Source organism: Xiphias gladius, chromosome 19 (genome assembly GCF_016859285.1).
Source record: "Xiphias gladius isolate SHS-SW01 ecotype Sanya breed wild chromosome 19, ASM1685928v1, whole genome shotgun sequence".
Classification (NCBI taxonomy): domain Eukaryota; kingdom Metazoa; phylum Chordata; class Actinopteri; order Istiophoriformes; family Xiphiidae; genus Xiphias; species Xiphias gladius.
In genome coordinates, this window is record NC_053418.1 from 23,615,402 (window position 1) to 23,634,559 (window position 19,158).

Below are 19,158 nucleotides of genomic sequence, written 5' to 3' on the forward strand. Positions count from 1 at the left end.
CTGGAAGGAGCAGAGAAGAGAAAGAAGCGAGTGTCTGCCTTCATTAGGACAAAGGGAGGGTGAGCAGGAGAGCGTCTGACAAGCCAGTAACGCCTCATTGTCCCTGATCTCAAGTTTCATAAATTTCCACGGCTCTCGTTAAAGGACGTGTCGCTGCTGTCACCAGGCGCTAACTCGTTATCTCCTCAGCACCGTAAAACGCTGTAATTAACATTCAACAACTGTAACCGATCCAGCATTCGTCCTCTCTAGCCACTAATTGCCACACTATGGTGTTTTTTCATAAGTGGGCCTTTTGTATGTGTACTTGTGGGTACACATTTCTGTGGTTTATTTTGATTTTAAATAGAGGTGAGAAAGAAGTTCATCTGAATTTAAATGTGTAGTGTTCCCTCTGTTTTCCGTGCAGGAGTCATAGAGTTTATGCCTCAGTCAAAGACTCATCTAAATAGTATTTTTCAGAATACTTTTGCAGACATCTGGACAATTTAAATGCCTTCTATCCAAGAGCTTTTAAATTAAAGCTTTGTCGACAGATGCTTTTGGTAGACTCCTCGTTGGTAACACAACCTGTATTTTTGCCGTTGAAGAGCGTATTGGAGGCCCATTTGTCGAAATCACAATTACTGTAATTACAAATTTCAAGGCAATGCCTGCCTGTGGTTGTGAGGACACATCGTGTACTGTTATTTAAGGAGCTGCCCCATTCTCCTTTCAGCCATGCATGAGCAGCCCTCTTAAGTCATATCTTCCATTGTATCAAATAAAACCTCCATTTGGGAATGTATAGCTCTCACACTGCTATCCTCTTACAACACACAGAGAGCTCACTATTCTTAGTGATGTTTTTTTCCTTTTGAGGCTTCAGATTTTCTTTCATAGTTTCCTGTAGGTACCCAGCAATGTCAACTCCGTTTTAGAAGGAAATGGTTTTTGTTTTCCCCTTAGCTGCACCTGCTTGACCTTACCGGAGCAGTAGCCATCACAACAAGGCCTTATGAATAATTAGTCTGGGTCAACTGATACTCTCGAGCTCCGCACACCGCTGTCATCTACTCCGCCAGCGCCAGCCAATAGCCAATGAACTGTGTGCAATTCTGCTCAATTGAATCAGTTTAAGTTGATGCGGCTCTTGTTATTTGAAGGTAACCGACTAAATGTAAGTTGATATAGGGACTACCCTCTAGGCCAAGTGCAGAACAGGAGAAGGGACGTCAAGAGGACACATTTGGAGACTTCTACATTGGTTTGTCATAGCTATGCAATCACTTGGTACTTTATCTGCCGCCGGTCCTTCATTTCACTCTCTGGGGATTAGAGTGAATGCCAGGTTAAGGTTTCTGAGAGCCAAGACGGCCCCAGGAGGACAAACAAAACCAAATGGTTGCATAGTGTTTCCTGTCCTGGTTTCATGTTCGGGTTAGAGGAGATGTGGTGCAGGTGCGTGGGGATTTATCTACAGAATGGGCTAAGAGCTTTACTCTAAGACAGATGATGTACATATCTATTGTTTCCCATGTTGTTTCCTTTTGGCAAAAAGAGCAATTTTACTTAAGAGAAAATGTCTTAGCAAGATGTTATGCCATCACAAGCCTCCAAAGCAACATCCTTGCTCCTTGGCACAGTGGCTGGAACTCGTCTTAAGGGAAGAACACTATTATTCCAAAATATATTCCCTTGTTTGACTTTTTTTGATGATCATAATGGGGGAGAGCACTATCTGACATGTCACTCCAAAATCTCCCCTAGGTGTTCTGTTGGGTTGAGATTTGGTGACTATGAAGGCTGTAGCATATATTTTCCTTAATTTATATACTACTTATATACTATATCAAACCATTTTGTACATGTGTATTCGTTACATTTCTCTATTTCTCCACTCTATGTATGTGTCACTGTCAGGAGCTTGAAAACTAAACTTGTGCGTATATTCATCACAGGACAAAACTTCAGTTTGTTTCAGGCTGTGGCTTAACTCCATACATAGATAACCTGCTCTTTTAGCAGCTCACAGCACCCTTTGTGGTTGTACATGTTTGCACAATAGTCACATAGGTTGTGGTTTTTCTCACATTTTTACAACGGTTCACCTCCAACGAAACTGCTGTATCTGCAGAGTTTGATCTCTCACTGCCTCTCCTGCGTGCTTCCTGTTAAAGTTCCGTGGAAATTGACACTGTCTCAGAAAATATCAATTATTCACCAAATAGCTGACAACAGGAAAGTGAAACAGCTTTTAAAATATATTTTACACATTTGTTTTGTTGGGAGTCCTTTTGCTGTCAGGACTTTGGAAAACACTGAATAACTGAATATATTTTTGATCAAATAACAAACATGTTTAGTTGTTTACCTAGTGGTAAAAAGTTTCACGCCTCTTTTCATTATAAGCAGGCCTCAAACTCAGGCCAAATAAGAACGTTGCTTTCTTTTTAGGTTGTTTAATAGTGTAATATCCTTAGGCTTAATACAATATCAATGTCAGCTGATGTGGTGGTGAATACACAAAGACATGCCTTCAACTACAGTGCTAAATTGTGTGCTAAATTCATTTTCATGCTCATATTGCCTCTAATTTGACCTGCAACATCAACAAGACTATCTGCAGTTTCCACACTTTCTTGATTGGACATACAATTTCTGTGATGAATTTTATAGATGCCAAGATGCTGGCACACTAGCAAAAAGATCTTTTTACAAGCACCAAGAACAAAGGAGAATTTATTCTCCTCTGGGGTTTGCAGAGGAGTAGATGGAAAGCATAAATGAGGGACAGTGTCATCATATGGCTTTTTTTTATTAGATTGTTAAAGATAGATCTAATTTTAATTTGGGCTAATGCGAGGAACACTATCAGCCATTGACCAAGGGTGTCTTATGACTGACTTGACGTACTTCGCTCAGCAGTCTTGTGCTTTTACTCTGCAGTTTCAGTTCAGAGACCAGGCCAAGTCCGGAGACAGGGTAATTTTAAAAGCTGCTGCACCCGCTGTTCAGTTCATGAACTTCAGCGCCCCACCTCCTTCCTTCCCCTCAGCTCCTGGAAGCACAACTATATTAGTATCTCCCAGAGAGTGTCAAGCAAGTCTGCTTCTGCTGCTTCTGTTTACAGGCTATTCAATCACTCTAAGTACTAGTGGCAGACTGATTTTCTTGGAAACACATTTGCCACAATCCCCCCTGGCTCCTTACATGCAAGGTATTTATCATATGAAAATTTGGAACTGTCTGACTTGCCTGTTTTACTAGCCTTGTCTTAGAGCTGGGACTGGTAAAACATTGTAATATATGCACTGCAGTCAAAATTGAACATAAAAATATCCCGGAATACTGTGAGATTTACACTCTGTCAGAGGAAAGTGGTTACTTTTATAACACCATCGCACTGGAGATAACATCTCACAGCTTACAAGTAGTCAAATGGTAAAAATGGGTCATTCGTTTTTATTTGCTTTTTTAGTTCTCAGTGACAAACACAGAAAACAGTTGTGTACTTTAAGCAACAATCCAGATGAAAAACGTGGCTGCAGTGTCAATTTGTTTTTAGCCTACTTAGCATATGTAGCTGCTGGAAATACTGCAGTGTGCCACCTCATATCACACATTTTGTGTGTGCGTAGAGTGAGTGTGTGTGCGTGCGCATGTGTGTATGCACTAGGACCTCAACCCTGGTGACAGCCCCTGCTAACAGCTGGTTTTCTGCCAGTTTTTCTGCAAGGCTATGAAAAAATTAGCTGAGCTGTGTGGTGGCTTGTAGTACCTTAATATAGCATTACGCAGGCAGACCAAGCTCATGCAAGATTGATGACTGTTGTCTATCTGACCACACTTTGCATCTTGAGCATGAAGCCCTTGTTCTCAAGGTCAAAGTCAAGTCAAATCAATGTTATTTATAAATCCCTATATCAAGGAATCAAAAAATGTACTTAATACATTTTATTAAATTCTGTCAAAGTCTTCACTACATATATTATATGAGTCTGGACAGACATGGATGTAAACTGCCACTTGACTGGTTGGTGGAGGCATTCAACTGTGAGGCAGTAATTCTAGTTATGCATCTACAGTCTCTGTCAGCACTGTGTGATAATAGCAAAATTGTCAGTTTAAGTCATTTCTAATCTCAAATGAAGGGCCAACGTGTGAGACCCTACCAGCATCCATGTAATAAACAACATGCAGGGGATTGAGTGTCAGCATGTTTTTAATCATGTCTGCGCTGTCTTCATCTCTTTCAGGCTTTGCTCTTTTCACTTTGTCTGCCTCCCTCTGACCTGTGTATTAACCCAGCATCCCCCTCTGTAATGAGGAGCGTTCGTTCATCAGCCATGTTTAAACTGCAGACAGGATTAACTTGGGTAAAGACTTAATGCACATGCACAGTCACCCCATGCTCTGTTTGCTGTTTCCAGGCCGCAGATTGACAAGCAGGTCTGTTAGGCTTCCTTCTCTTGCTCATTCTCTGTCTCCCCGGGCTCCCTAGACCTCCTCCTCTCTTGTCCTCATTTCGCCTGAATTAATTGAGTTCTCATTTTTGTGAGAAAGCTCACTGGAGGCCGGTGTGAGAGAGAGAGGAGTGATAGAAGAATGAGAGAGACAGACTGAGATCAGTGGCAGAAGCCTAGGGGGCATAGCTCTCCCAGAGGTAGGGAGTCACCAGGTTCCAGGGGGATGTCGAGGCCCCTCTGGAGTGACTTATATCTTTATCCTCTCAACAATCACCCCTCAGCACTTCACGGAAGGCCCGTAGGCTGGTGGTCAGGGTCAGGCAGATGTGCTTCTTCACCCCCCCTTCACACACACACACACACACACACACACACACACACACACACACACACACACACACACACACACACACACACACACACACACACACACACCAGTCTGACTCAAGGGAGGCTGCCACCTAATTTAAGCTCTTTGTGTCTACAAAGGTATAAAGTGGAAAAACTGGAAAATTTTCTGTTAAACTAGAAGTTTTGGTAAATTGCTTCAAAAAAGACAAGTAAGACGCACAGACAAATTAACACATGTATCGGGCTATCTTTCTTTTGCTGCTAGCTCTGGAACCTGCCAGCAAGCTCAGCAACAACCAAACTAGACAACACAGAAACCAACTAAGCAGATTTTACTTAAGTGAAAGTAAATTTTGGAAAGCACCATGCTTAGCCAGCACAGCTCTCATTGTCCAGGGTGACACGTGATGCTTCCACAAAGTAAATGCTAACCAAAGCACTAAATATGTGATCCAAGGACTAGGTGGTGTTATTGCTATGGAAGCGACCCACAGGCAGGACGTGATATTGTATTTTTCTGTAGTTGTACTCATTACAAATACTAGAAGGGGAAATAGCAGGCATGATGTTCACCCATGGACTCTTCCTTGGCCTGAAACCTTTCATTTATGAACCATTACAACTTCTCCCCTTGCAATATTCATGCACGCGCAGATGACTCCTTCAGATGTCTTAGGTTGCTGTAAGTTGAGATAAACACTTGCTGAGTTTTTACAGCCAATCACCCGCCTCTGTTCCTCAATGTCACTGCCTTAGCACTCAATAATTCAAAGCATGGCGGTAATGAGCTCCCCGTAGGCCCTGTCCCCAAGGAGCCTCCCCACTGTGCCTCCACTGTAATGTAGTTATATCTCATGTCAGCTTTCAAATCAATTACATTTCTATCTGATGTCTATGTAATTGCGCCTGATTGAGTTTTTGGCGCGTCAGCCAAGTGTGTGGTTCCCAAACTCAAGCCAGTCAAAACAGGAAGTTTCATCAAATGAAACTGTATTTCATCCTGATTGAGGCTGCTTGCACGATAAGCACAACTGTAATTATGATAATAATAACAATAGCAATCTGTGTTTTCTCAGCTTTGCTGTTTTTTTTCCCTTGCTCTCCAGATGAAATTTTGCCCTAAGGACTACGAACAACATTTGCTTTACTCAAGATTCAAAAGCTGATTTGATTGTTTGTAGCATGTGCAATTTAGTAGATTAAATGCAAACCATAATGCTTTTGTATAAATATTGTGTCTGGACTCTCAATTTGTTGAAATGCAGCAGACTGTTTCTGCAAGACTACCCTTTGTTCCTAGTGATCTTTACATGTTATGCTTAGATTTTGATGTCATATATTTAATGTGCCACTGCTTACGGAAGTCATAATGCCTTTTGGCATAATGCTTAGACATAATCGAACCTCTTACCTACAGCATCCACCTGACAGCTAAGGTCACAGCCATACTGTTGTCTACGTCAGATGTTTCAGGACACAATTCTATTCACACAAGACTGGATGACTGGATGGGTGGGTGGTTGGATGGATGGGTGGGAGGTTGGATGGGTAGGAGGTTGGTTGGCTGGATGGATGGATGGATGGATGGATGGATGGATGGATGGATGGATGGATGGATGGATGGATGGCTCGATGGATGGATGGACTGACCGACACATGAATGGATGGACAAATGGATATACAGACAGATAGATGGATCAACAGAATGCATGCCTGGATGGACAGAGGGAATACTCTAATGGAGTGGTATTGAGATAGATGAGGGGGAGGATGCTGTGGTTAGGTGCATCAGCAACTAAATAGTGATGAATTGTGGCTGCTGTCAGCAGCACTAAGCATAACAGACATAGTAAAGCAGCCTGGCTCATCCATAATCAGCAGACAGAAATTGTCTTCATGCCAGAAGAGAGCTTCTCTGGAAATAAAGCACTGAGAGCATCTACCAACCTGTCTTTCTATCCTCAGTTCATCATCCATTTTCTTTTTATATCATCATACTCTTGGTGTTCTTGCCCTTTAAATCTCTTCACTTGTTTTATTCTCTCCTCGTTTCTTAAAGCCTTGCATCTCTCTCTCTGTCTTTCTCTCTGTTTCCAACACTGTCTTTTGTGTTAACAGCCTTCCATTTTTTTGGAGTGGGGGAGCCACTGGGTGCACATCTACAATCTTGCCTTTCATTTCATGGCTTCTGGAAATGGATGTTTTACTGCCTTCATTAAGGCATGGAGCAGTCAGCGCCGTGTTTTCCCTCTGAAGTTTAGCTCCATGAACCTCGCCATTAGAGGACATTATGGCCCCAGATTTCAGGGCACAGTGGAACACTGTATAATTTGATTAGTGTTATTAATCAAGTGGAATACCGCTTCTTTCGCCCCCATCCTCCTCCTTTTTGCCATTTCACTTCTGCTTTCAAACCCTTCAGACGTTCCCTTCCCTCTTCCTCCTCCCCTTACACATGCACTTCTCTATCGTCTGCACTACAACACACATGCAGGGAAAGCGACAAAAGGCCTTATGTCTTCCCTTTTAAAAACAATGATTTACCACTTGTGCCCCCCCCCCACCACACAAATACACACGCACACACACACACACACACACACAAACACACTTTTAGCCCAGGACATAAATCAATTGAGATGAAAGTTCCATAATTGTGCTTGCTGGGAGGGATTTGAGCAAAATTGCACTATGAATTTTTTAAAGGGAATTTTTACTAGCTGTTCAGCGAGACTTGGGCGGCGAAAGAAGGTGAGGCCATGAGGATTTATGGGCCTGGATTCTTCATTACTGAAGTAATTTTCCTGCAAATGATAGTGCAGCACCCTGGAGGGGGGAGCACTGCCCGCCTGGGAGACTACAAACCTGCTTAATCTCTCGTGGAGAGAGAGCAGCTCAGAGCACTAATATCATCTGTAAGGGACTGAGACTTCATTTGTTCATATCTAAACCACAGTTAGTATATTTGTGATTCATAGTAATTGATTGCTCAGATTCGTTCCAAGAGTAGCTATACAAGTTGATTTCATTACAAAGGATAGTTTTTTAGAACTGCAAGGACCCAAAAGGCTCCGGGGTTGTTTTTAACATACAGTTTTCACAAAATGTTTACATTTTGTCAGAAATTTTAGAATGATTCATGTAATTGCAAAGGGTGGGTAGTACACTAGCTGTTTACTGCAGCAGCTGAGGGATTAACTGGGCTATACATTATATAGTCTATTTCAAAATAAAGATGCAAGTGGGGAAGAATAAGGATTTTATGATGAGACAAGGTTAGTGTATATGATACCTAATGCTTTCTCCTTTTTCGTTCTCTGAGGTTGACATCCTGTCATTTGTTTGTAGTGTGTTTGTCCATCCTCGTGCTGATTTAGACCTGCTTTGCCAAGCTGTCATATTTTTTTTTCAGGAAGGGTCTCCGCCTGTACCTTTGGTCTTTCCTCCCTCCTCTTTTTAACCTTCCTCATTCCAATATGGTTGACGTTCTGTCTCCATCTCTTTAGGTGCAGCCAGCAGCAGTGGCCCTCCTCAAGGTTAGTGCGTCCACGATGCCAGGTCTCATTCTGTATCCTGCCTGCCATCCACTCAATTTTACAGCTCAGTAGGTTGAGAAGCAGAGAGGGTAAATCTGCTGCAAAAAGGGGAAAGAGAGAGAGGGGAGGAAGAAGGGAGAAACAAAATTATTGTGCACCCTGTCACCGATTGAAGTGGATCTCATTCCAAGCACACTAACAACTCAAGACAATTAGTCTCTTCTCACTAGGCCAGACCTGAAACTCACTTGAGGGCCAAAAAGAGGCAGGGAGTAGAGGACCCTCTAGCTTGGCTAAGCACTGCAGGTACAGGAGTGACTCAGTAGAGAGAGTTGCAACTTGGGGATGAAATGGCTCTGAGTTTTGCTAAAATAGGTTCTCTGGGCCCTTTGTGAAACACTGAGATAGAAATAGGAGTATGGAAAATGGGATTAATGCACTGTCGCGTCATTAAAATCTGGACAAAAGACTGCACTTTAAAAATATTTCTGAATATGAATGATTGTTCTTTTTATGGGCAGAACACATTTTCCCAAATATGACAAAATATAATGTATATATTCATCTTTAATGATTTGTAAATAATGTGTCATGCATAGCCTTTTTTCGTAGCCTTCTTCAAGATAAACAAAGACAGCAATGTCAATAGTCTGTAACATTCCACCTATCAGTCGGTGTAAGGTAGTCTGCAGCCAGAGATGAGCCCTGAAGCTTCAGCCACCTCATGCTCCCAAACAAAAGTGAAGCATGACTGAAGTGGGTGGTGCATGGAAGATCAGGGGGTGGAAAGAGAGAAAAGTTTGTCCTGGGCCCTCTGCGGAGACGCAGCGTGACCAATTGTGGTGAAGGGGATGAATGAGGCCATTCACTGGTCCTAATGAAAGAGCTCTTGCTGGGCCCTGAATGAGGGTGGGCGCATCTGCACCACATAGGCGTGCACAAACCAGTGACCTCGAAAATTACCCAGGAAGCACTTAGGGACAGTCACCCCAGCAACAGGCTGGAGTTCGCATGGTAACCAGGCGCTTCAATCAGTGCCTGGCAGCTTCTTAAACAGAGCAAAGTTTTTCTCTGTATTGAAAGAACTCCGTGTGAAATCTACTTTGAAGGATACCCCCCAGTTTTTTAAAGGAGGGAGCTGCCATTGATTGTTCCCTGTGAAAACATCCAGGAGCTCTCACCATCTTTGAGAGGTGTGGGATGCTGCCCTCAGGACTTTTCCTCTGAAGACACAAAGGCCTGTTTGTCCAGGCAGCGCATATTTATATGTGCTTCCTAGGTGTATATGCAGTGCTGTATGTAGGTTAATTAGGTTCAGGGGATGTACAGCGACAGGTTTAGGAGGCTGTAAAAGAGATCTGATTAGTGATCCAAGATAAGGATAGAGATCCCTTCAGGACCCCTGGGGACTGGACATTAAGTTTACAAGCATCTTCAAGGATCTGGCTTACTGGATTTTATCTGTGTTATTTGGTTTAATGTATTCATTCCTGATGAGCCAGAGGCATGCAGGTCATTGAAGTTCCATTCCCGTCTCCATTCCCTCACGGAACTTTTGACAGTGTGAAATGACAATCCGCCCCTGCACGCATCTCCCACGTCAAAAAGTAATGAGATTGTGCTGCTGGAAATATCACTACAAAGCATCAGGCCTGCACTCAGGTCTGACTGCACCTTCAAAAAGCGCTGCCTGCCAGCTCGCCTGCCTCGCCTGCCTGCTGAAAAAGAAACGAAAAAAAAAACAATCAGAATCAGAGACAAAGAAATGGCAAGGGAAGCTCCCCATGCTGAGACAAACGAACACGCCAGGGCCTTTCATCCTGAGAGTGATTAGCCATCCGAAACGTTTTAAAACCCTGCTTTGAGTGTGTTCCTCAAACGAAAGAGTTCCATTGAGGAGTGATGGTGAGATGTTTCTCACTGGGAAGCGGCAGTGATCTCGTCTCTAATTGTGGCAACGCTGACAAGGCTGGTGTGGCTGGGAGCTTTTTAAGCAGGGCTTTTTGCAACGCTCTTGTTCCCTTCCTGTCAGATCCACCACCAAAGGCACCAGGGAACAAAAAGGCCCCTCAGATTCTGTTCTTACATCCATCTGCTTATTGTTTTGTGCATAAATACAGGCCTAATTTAACACACTAATAGCCCCTGATGCTGGCCCAATGTGACCAAAACTACAATAGGTGCTGTAAATGTGGTCTTTGGTTGCAGATTTGTGATATTATTGAACATAGTTTTCGGTCTTTGTAATAGCTGTCTTTGTTTCTCTTATGCTCTTTTTTATATTTCATTGATCGAAATCTCTCAGCTTCATAGAGGATGCAAAGACTCTGACAAAATTGCATTACTCTTCTTCTGCAGTACAACAGGAACAAAGTCATATTCAAGGTCTTTGAGTGGGGTTCAGTAGAGCTGGTAGGAACTTTCAGATTTGGCACAGAAAACTTTTTAGATCCTCTAATGTTCAGAAGCCAGGTTGTCAAAGATTCGAGGAATCGAAGCGAGGCAGTTTGAAGAATCAAAGTATCAGCGACAGTGGGGGGAAAAGGGAGGAGTTACGGGGCAGAGAAAAGAGGAAAACAGTGAAACCCTAGCTCCTAAAAATCAGTATTATAACAACATTAATTGATGCTGCTGAGTGCCATATGTGACGCCATATGGAAAAGCTGCCCCAGAGGCCTGCTATAATAGACAGCCCGCAGTGGCGCACACAACTTGGCACATTTACAAACAAGGGACATCCCATTAATATCAGCTACGCAGACCAAGCAGGAGACAGTAAGAGAGGGAGTGAGAGGGTGTTGGAGGGAGGGAGGGGAAAAGAAAATAAAGAGAGGAAACCGTGTTACCATATTGTTTTTTTGGTTGCCACCTTTAGTTCTTATTTATTTACTATTTATCCACTCTCATCATACTATCACTTCTACCAACAAAAGATGTACTCTATGTGCATATCAGTAGGCGTTTACATTCTCAGCTCCTCTACTCCCACGGTTCCTTAATTACAGTAATAAATGGCCCCTCCCTCCTGGGTTGATCAGACCGCCCTCTGTCCGCCCAACTGTCACTCTGACCACAGATGCCCAGTGGTCCTTTCATCACATACACACACACACACACACACACACACACACACACACACACACTCACACGCACACACACACACACACACACACACACACACACACACACACACACACACACACACACACACACACACACACACACAGACGCACAGACACACACTTCAGCAGGTCAGGTGATTCATGGCACCTTGACAAAGACGGCGTGAACAAGCTCTGTTTAACCTCTTCTGTGCCTAATCACAGGGCAGCTGTTATTTACTACTGCTGTCCGCAGTTTCCACTGCTTGGGTGCTCACAGCACTGTCCCTCACTTACACTGCATTATGTCCTATGACATCGACTTTGCTGATATGGGCATTCTGCAAGAAATTTATGACTGAAAGGGTCAGTTTATGGGTGGTAAATATTACATTAATAATTATTATGTATTCATTTAAAATAAGATTAATGAAATGAATAATTTATCTTGTAAGTAATTTTGAGCTCTTACAATGAAATGGGCACATTGTTTGGGTAACAATTCTTTTTTGTGAACTTAAATTTATTAATTGCCAAGTGCATGCAATTAATGATTATTTTAATTACAGAATAATCTGTTGATTATTGTTTCCTCACATTTAAGAGGCAAGAAGTGAATGTAAGGCATTTAGCTTGATTTAGATTAATTGATCATTAAAACTAATTGTTTCAACACCAATGTAGTATTGAAGCTGACACAGATAATTACAGAAGTCGGAGAAAATGTCAGTCGTGGCAGCAAGGTGGCTAAAATAAAGTTTAAATTCTTTGAAGTCGATGCTTCGATCCCGTGAATTAGTTCCTCCTCATATTATGTGATGTTATCATAAGTCTTGTTTGTATCAGGGGATTTGCAGACAGATATGTATCTGCCTTTACTGCCCCATATAGCCTGGGTTTACACACAATCATTTTGTGCAAGGCTCTTCCGACACTTCTGATGTGCCCAGAGCAGGCAGTGAGAAAGAGAGATCCTTTTGAAACGGAGTTGTCAGCCATTCTGTTGAGTTTCATAGAATGTGAGGCAAAACAAGAATAGCGTACAGCTGTTTCCTCCCTGACACAGAGGGAGGCAGATGATGAGCAAAAGAGAGAAAAGAGAGAAAGAGGGAGGGAGGAAGAGGCAGAGCGAGAGAGAGAGCTCTCCGCTCTGTGATGTGCACTGATGTAGTTGCAGCTCTAGGTCAAACGCTGCCAGTGTTTTGTGTTCATCTGCGTCTCGTCTCCCCAGTGCTCCTCTAAATTATTCACAGCCTGAAGATGTGCAATGTGGCTTGCCTCCTCCCTTCCTCTCTACTCCTTCAGTCTACATTGCTCTCTGTCTCTTTCTCTGTTTCCCATCCTTTCCTTTCTCTCTTGTGTGACGGCTTTTTTCAGAGGCAATGAACAGAAGTTTCTCCTTGCAAGCTGGTTAATCCCCTCACCCCATCCCACATCCACTCATCTTCCATCAACCACCCACCTTTTATCACTGACTTCATATCTCACACTCCTCCTTTCATCCCCGCTCATCCCTCGGTTCCCTCTCCTGGCTGCCAGACTAGAGCCAGTCGCTTCGTTTTTAAAGTGTGTGTGTGTGGGGGGGGGGGTAGCCAGCTGTTAGCATCAACTCCTCTGTAGCCCTGCTCTCCCCCTGCATCTCTCTACCGCCCTAACTCTCACTCATATCATTGGATCGAGGATCGAGGGGTCGGGCTGACAGGGTGTTTTTCCCCTCTGTTTTTTTTCCCCGTCGTCTCAATTCCTTAATAATTTCCATTGACTTTGTGCTCATTTTATCTAGCCAAGTTGAGAGACAAACCCCGTGTGCACATCAGGTCCTCAGGCCAGTTTATGGCACTGATTAAAGACGTGCCCAGTCATTTCACCTTTAACAGACTGCCAGTCCTATGAAGATGGAGGAAGGGGCTAGAAAGCAAGGACAAGGTGGGGCTAGGGTTAGGCCATATATGATATATATCATAAGACGATATATGTATATATTGTCTTACATATATACTCTGTATGGCTGATATACAGTTTGTCAGCCATATTTACTATATTGCAATATAAATTGATATTGTGGTATAAAATAAAATTTACAGTGATAGAAAGAGATTAAGATTTTATCCATATTGCACACCCCTAGATGGGGTGCAGCCAAATGCACAAGTAGTATCTCTGGGTGTGAGTGTGTGGGCTTAGAAACAGCCTGCTTTTGTAAAAGATTATTATTGTCATGTCAACTAGGAAAATGTAAGTATTAAATCCTGTTTGGACGGCAGGGGTTGGAGGATGAGGTGTGCCCCTTATGGCCACCTGAGGAGGGAGCACAGCGGAGAGAGCAGTTGAATCCAGTTCCAGCCATTGCCACGGGACACTCATTTGTAATTCTGCACCCTGCCTACAATAACGTTTGATCATTGCAGAGGGGGGACTGGAGGTACGGGGAGGGTGAAGGATGCTGAAGCTTTCTCCTTCTCACTCTGTTCCCCGTCCCCAAACCCCCTACCCGCCCTCTCACAATTGCTGTCACCCAGTATGAATGCCCCCTCTGGCCCAATGACAAGTCTACCGTGAAACGCTTGGCTGCCCCCTGAAATTAGCAGTAGAGCCCCCCGGCAGCACATGCTTCTCATGACCAGCGCACAGTGGGCCACCGCCAGATTCTTTTCATTATGGCTTTGGCCTGCCAGCCCCCTGACACTACCTCCTTCTGCCTCTTCTTCCATCCCACACTCCCTCTCCTCCTCCTTCCCCCTGTGCGTCAGCCAGAGCTCAGTAAACAGCATCTGTAGTGCTCATCACATTACTGTCGTAGGGACGAGAAGGAAGAAGGGAGCCAAGCTCTCTGTGGGTGTTGCTGTTATTTCTGTGCATTTAAGTGTCTGTGCGTGTATACAGCATGTGTTTTTGTGTGAACACATATAGTATGTATATGTATGCATATGCACTGTGTGTTCATGTCTCTGTGTGTTTGCTTGACAGGATTAGTGAGAGTGAGACACAGCTAGTAGTAGCAGTACAGAGAGCGAGAAAGAGCGAGAGAGGAGGGGAGTAGCAGTACAGAGCGATGCCTGGAGGCTCAATCTGTTCCTCACTGAGCTACATCAGTGTTAGAGACGGCGGCTCGGGCCGCAGGGAAGCCTCCACTCGCTCCATCAAACTGTCAGGCAGCCAGCGGAGCTGCACAGGGAGACTCTCAGCTGCCCCCAGGGCCACTTCAAGTCAACATCCCATTTCCTTGCCTCCTCGCCTAATTTCTCCTACGCCCCGACTTAAATTTCCAATGCCCAATGTCTGCCACTGCAGCTCAGCAGCACCAAGCCTGGGGCCATGTCATAACACTGGGAGGTGCTGAGGGTTGTAAATGCGTGTACGTGTGTGTGTGTTCAGCTCTGAAGGCGAGATAGCAAACTAGCTACAGTCACACGGTCAGCAGAGACAAGATGAAGCCGAAGGGAGCCTTATGAAAGACGTGCAAAAAAATATATATATATAATAGTGTTTTTTTTCTCTCATTCTCTCATACCTATGTCCCCATTTTCCTTCCATCACTATATTCATAACACAGTTGTGTATTCCCTGTCCCTTCAGGTTTCTGTCAGTTTTCTTCTTTCTCTCTGCGCTAAATAAATGCTCCCTCTTCCCTCGTACATCTGCCATTACTGTCTGTTTTTCCCTCGCCAAACTACTCCAAGGATCACACCAGCAGCCCAGCCGGCTCTGTCACTCCCCCAGCGAACGCTGAAAGTAAAGGCTGAGGGATTTCTTGTTGGAAAGGACAAGGCGGTCCTTTGATTTAGTGAAGAGGGGGGACAGCTCTTCAAGTCTACCCCCACCACTATCACCATCAATCTGTCCATGGACCTCCTCCCCTTCTTCCTCCTCGACCTCACCACATACTTTGCATGGAAGTGAAACAGAGCACTGCCAGGTCTCAGTGCTGTTTACATGGACTCTGGGTAATGGTAAAGTCTGCTTAGTTTGGCCCCAGGTCAGGACTATATCTTTCCTCACCCCAGCTTGATTTACATGGCCCCCACTGACTCTTCCTTTAAGTGTGTCAGCCCTGAAGCAAAGGCCTCTGTGTCTGGATAATGCAAAGAGTATTTCTCTGAGCTTGTCTTCATCAATTCTACCTCACTCTCATTCTCTCTCTGTCCTCTTTCAGTGGGCCTCTGTGAAAGGAGCTTTTGCTGAAGCCGTCTCTCTGTTTGTGCAGCCTCCTAGGTCCCAAGCTCAAATATGGTTTAACGTGCAAGCCTGTATAGGCCTCTTCTACTGGTCGATATCATTTCTACCCGGCAGAGCTTTTTCTCTCAATCTCATTCCCTCTGGAGTCTACATCTTCACTGAGATCAATACTTTCCTAATCCGGAGCTCCTAGGCTGACCCAGGGTAATCAGCTGACTTCCCATGGTGTCTGCTGGGGAGGTCAAGGGTCAAATGGCTGTATAGATTTGATCCTGTGATCAAATCACTTTGCTAGGTGGTGGTTTCAGATACAGCTAGTGGGGTCAAAAGCAATCACTTTTTTTTTCTCTCTGTGGTTGAGAGAGTCATATGCATTGGTGCTATTTGAGCCATGTAAACCCTAATATTAATACAGCACCAACTCTCAAATTCCCAAACCTTTTTTTTGGGGGGGCGTTGCCTTATTTAGGTGCACAGTATATTTATTTCTTTATATGACTATTTTGATTTCATCCCACTTAAATGCTTACTCACACATAAGCACACGTACGTACACGCACCGCCTCCTTAACTATGTAGTGACTCACGGCTTTCTAAGTTTGTTTCAGACAGAGTGAGAACATAAGAGCATGTAACAAAACATCCTATTGATAAATTATGAAAGCTGAGTTGAAGTAAGGCTTCACCCTTCACCACAAGGCCGAAGAGACTTTCAGATATCCTGCTGATGTTTCAGGCCCGACAGGAGGTCCCCCAGTGGACCTGAGGCTCTGCTTCCACGCCCCATCACAGTGGCCACCACGCCTACGTCCCCACAACTCATCCCAGCCTCTGCAGGAGGGAAATTGCAGGATGAAATTGGTGTTGTTCCACTAGTATCCAACACTGCTTTGGTCTTCGACTATCTAAATGGACCATTACTCCCTGTGTGTGCTCTCACTCTAGGAGATCTGGGTTTGTCAGTGCTTTCTCCCTCACAATCAGGGGTATCTCAGTCTATGTACCTGGAGAGATGTATTCTGAACTGACGCCATTTCTTCTGCCTCGGTATGACATTTTTGCATTATAGGTTTGTCACCCTATTCACTTGGCCAAGGGATTAAGTGAAGCAGCTGCTGTCTCACTGTTCAGTCAGTCTTTGTGGCCCTTCTACAATTTTTGCATGCAGTTTTTTTATTATTATTCATATTTATCACATTTTTTATATGAGGCATTCAGTCAATGATATAAAGCAATGTAAATATTTTTAGGAATCAAGGTTTACAACTTTTATATACAGTATATTCTCTTTTTTTTGTTTTTTTTTTTGTTTTCGCTATTATTAATTATATTTGTTGCTTGACAGTGACACTAATATGCCATCAGCTCTGGCAGCTCTTGTTTTGCCCTTTTTTTTTTTTTGGTGTACATTTCTTGCAGCCAGTACGGGGCTGCGATAAATATTCAGACAGACGGTCGTTGATGCCATGCCAGCATTTGTGTAGCCGGGTGAGTTCCTCCTCTATTCCTCTCTCTATCTCTGAGGTAGACTTCATGGCAGACTGTCCTCCGAGTGTGACAAGTGGAACTGTGTGATTAATTTGGCCAGTCGTTTAAATGTGCTCCGGGACGCGCAATTGTTATTGTCTTCCCCATGCACGTCTATCGGAATCTGCCAGAGAAAATGTCCAGGAGAATCGAGACATCCATCCCTCCCTCTCGCTGTTTTTTCCCTCTTGCTCCTCTCTCCTCAGTCCTGCCTAATTTCAGGGCTGAGCTACGGGGTCGTCATGGGGGCCAGCCCAGGTCGAGGCCTGGCTCCAGCCACGGCCGCTGGCGGAATAAATCTCCTGTCTCTGAAGTGTTGAAAGCTGTGTAAATGTCAAACGCATCCGTCTGATGTGCTAGCTGACGGGGAGGAGGGGTTGGAAAGAAGGTGGGGAGCTGGGAGAGAGGGTTGTGGAGCCATTCGCTGAAGCTGGTCCCCTGTTACCCTTCGTAGCTGGCAGTTGCCAGGTGCAGATGTTGCTGCTTGCTCCCTGCCTCTGAAGAGCAAGGCAGTTTTCTTTTTTTTGGTTTGTGAACATCTATGAGAAACACAAACCACAAGGGGCTTGGCTGACAGGAAGCTTAGTGAGCAGCATATCTCTCCAATTTTAACAATGTCCCCCCTGACCACCATACATGCTGTTTAGGGTGATTTCTTTTTGGGGTTGTGGTTTTGCTTTTTCGCCATTTGGTTTTTCTTGTGTGGGCTTGCTGAAAATCCTTTCCGTGGTTCAGATATTCGAAGAAGCATAGAGTGCTAAATGACGTGGTCCTCCTCTCACACCCATGCACTCACAAACATGAGCCAGTCCTGTACTTTCATAGGTTCATTTTACTCCTTACTTTGACTCGACCAAGTGTAATAGCCCACCAATGGCAATCAAATATATTACTGACAAAACCTGCTCTAACACTACTTCCATCCGTCCATCCCTTCATCCCTATAGTATCCCCCCTGCCTTTTCTTACTCTTGTTTTGTTCCCCCTTTCCACCTGCCTCTCTTCCCCCTGCTGTGCTGTCTCTCTCTCTGTCTCGATCTGAGCCGTAGCTAGTATTCCTCTTTATGCTCTGCTGCAGTGCATGCTTCTTGTAAAAGGATAAGCACCATGCTGTGTTCTTTTGATATTATTTTTCTTCCTCACCAGCTCCAGCCTTGTGAGGCCTCATCTCTTGTGTCATGGCTACTGCTACAACAATAAGGCAAAGCATGTACCCAGGGAATAGGCCAAGCCAGTTGTTCATCTCCATCACCTAGAGTTTAAACTCGTCCCCAGTAATAGAGAGGAACTCACAACTGCTGTGAGATGGAAGTCATCCGTTCAGCTGCATGCTAAGAATACATTTACACCAGTTTCCTGGGGGTGGGGCGAAGTTGGAGATTGGATCAGTTTTCCTTTTTTTTGTAATTTTAGGGGGTAGGGGTAGAGATGGAGAGGAATATTATTTTGAATGTGATTCCTTTCAGATAAATTGCTAGAGTGGTAAGGGAACAAATGGTAGGTGATTACAGGTTGTGATGTGCCCCTAACAAGCAGTATAGAAATGGCTGACAATTAATTTGTCCATAATCCGCAGTCTGAATGGGGAGTTGATTGACAAGAAGCCTAAGCCACTTTCTTTTCTTAATGCCCTGCACTCTGTAATGTAGGTCTTTGGACAAGTGAAATCCAAGAAATTAGGGTTTGCAAACATTTCCCAGGAGAAAAGAGACATGTTGCGTAGAAATGTGGCCAATATTTCTAATTTTCTATTCCAAGTACATGTGGGTATATAGTTCTAGTTCAATACTGGACAGATTTATTTTCTCATTCTATTATTATTGGTCATTACCTATGATGGACGATTTTCCTTTATGTTTTTGGCAAGTTTTTGAGATTGTTTAATAAATGTAGAACACAGAAAACATATTAACATATTGTTGTATGGCATCTCTAATATTTTCTTATATAACTACACATTCAACCATATTCACACAAGCATAATACAATTGTCAGGCCATTTTCACATTTTCTCAGGGA

At 43.9% G+C, this 19,158-nt stretch overlaps 1 protein-coding gene across 9 annotated transcripts in view; it reads left to right on the plus strand.

Moving 5' to 3' along the window:
• fbrsl1 (fibrosin-like 1) overlaps positions 1-19,158 on the plus strand; it is a 279,559-nt gene that overhangs the window by 166,268 nt on the left and 94,133 nt on the right. For 7 of the 9 annotated variants that reach the window (XM_040155019.1, XM_040155010.1, XM_040155017.1 and 4 more), the window contains exon 5: positions 8,306-8,335. The exons of the other annotated variants lie outside the window; for them this stretch is intronic. In XM_040155019.1, coding sequence (XP_040010953.1) covers positions 8,306-8,335 — 30 coding nt within the window. The remainder of the gene's footprint in view (positions 1-8,305; positions 8,336-19,158) is intronic. 9 annotated transcript variants of the gene reach the window in all.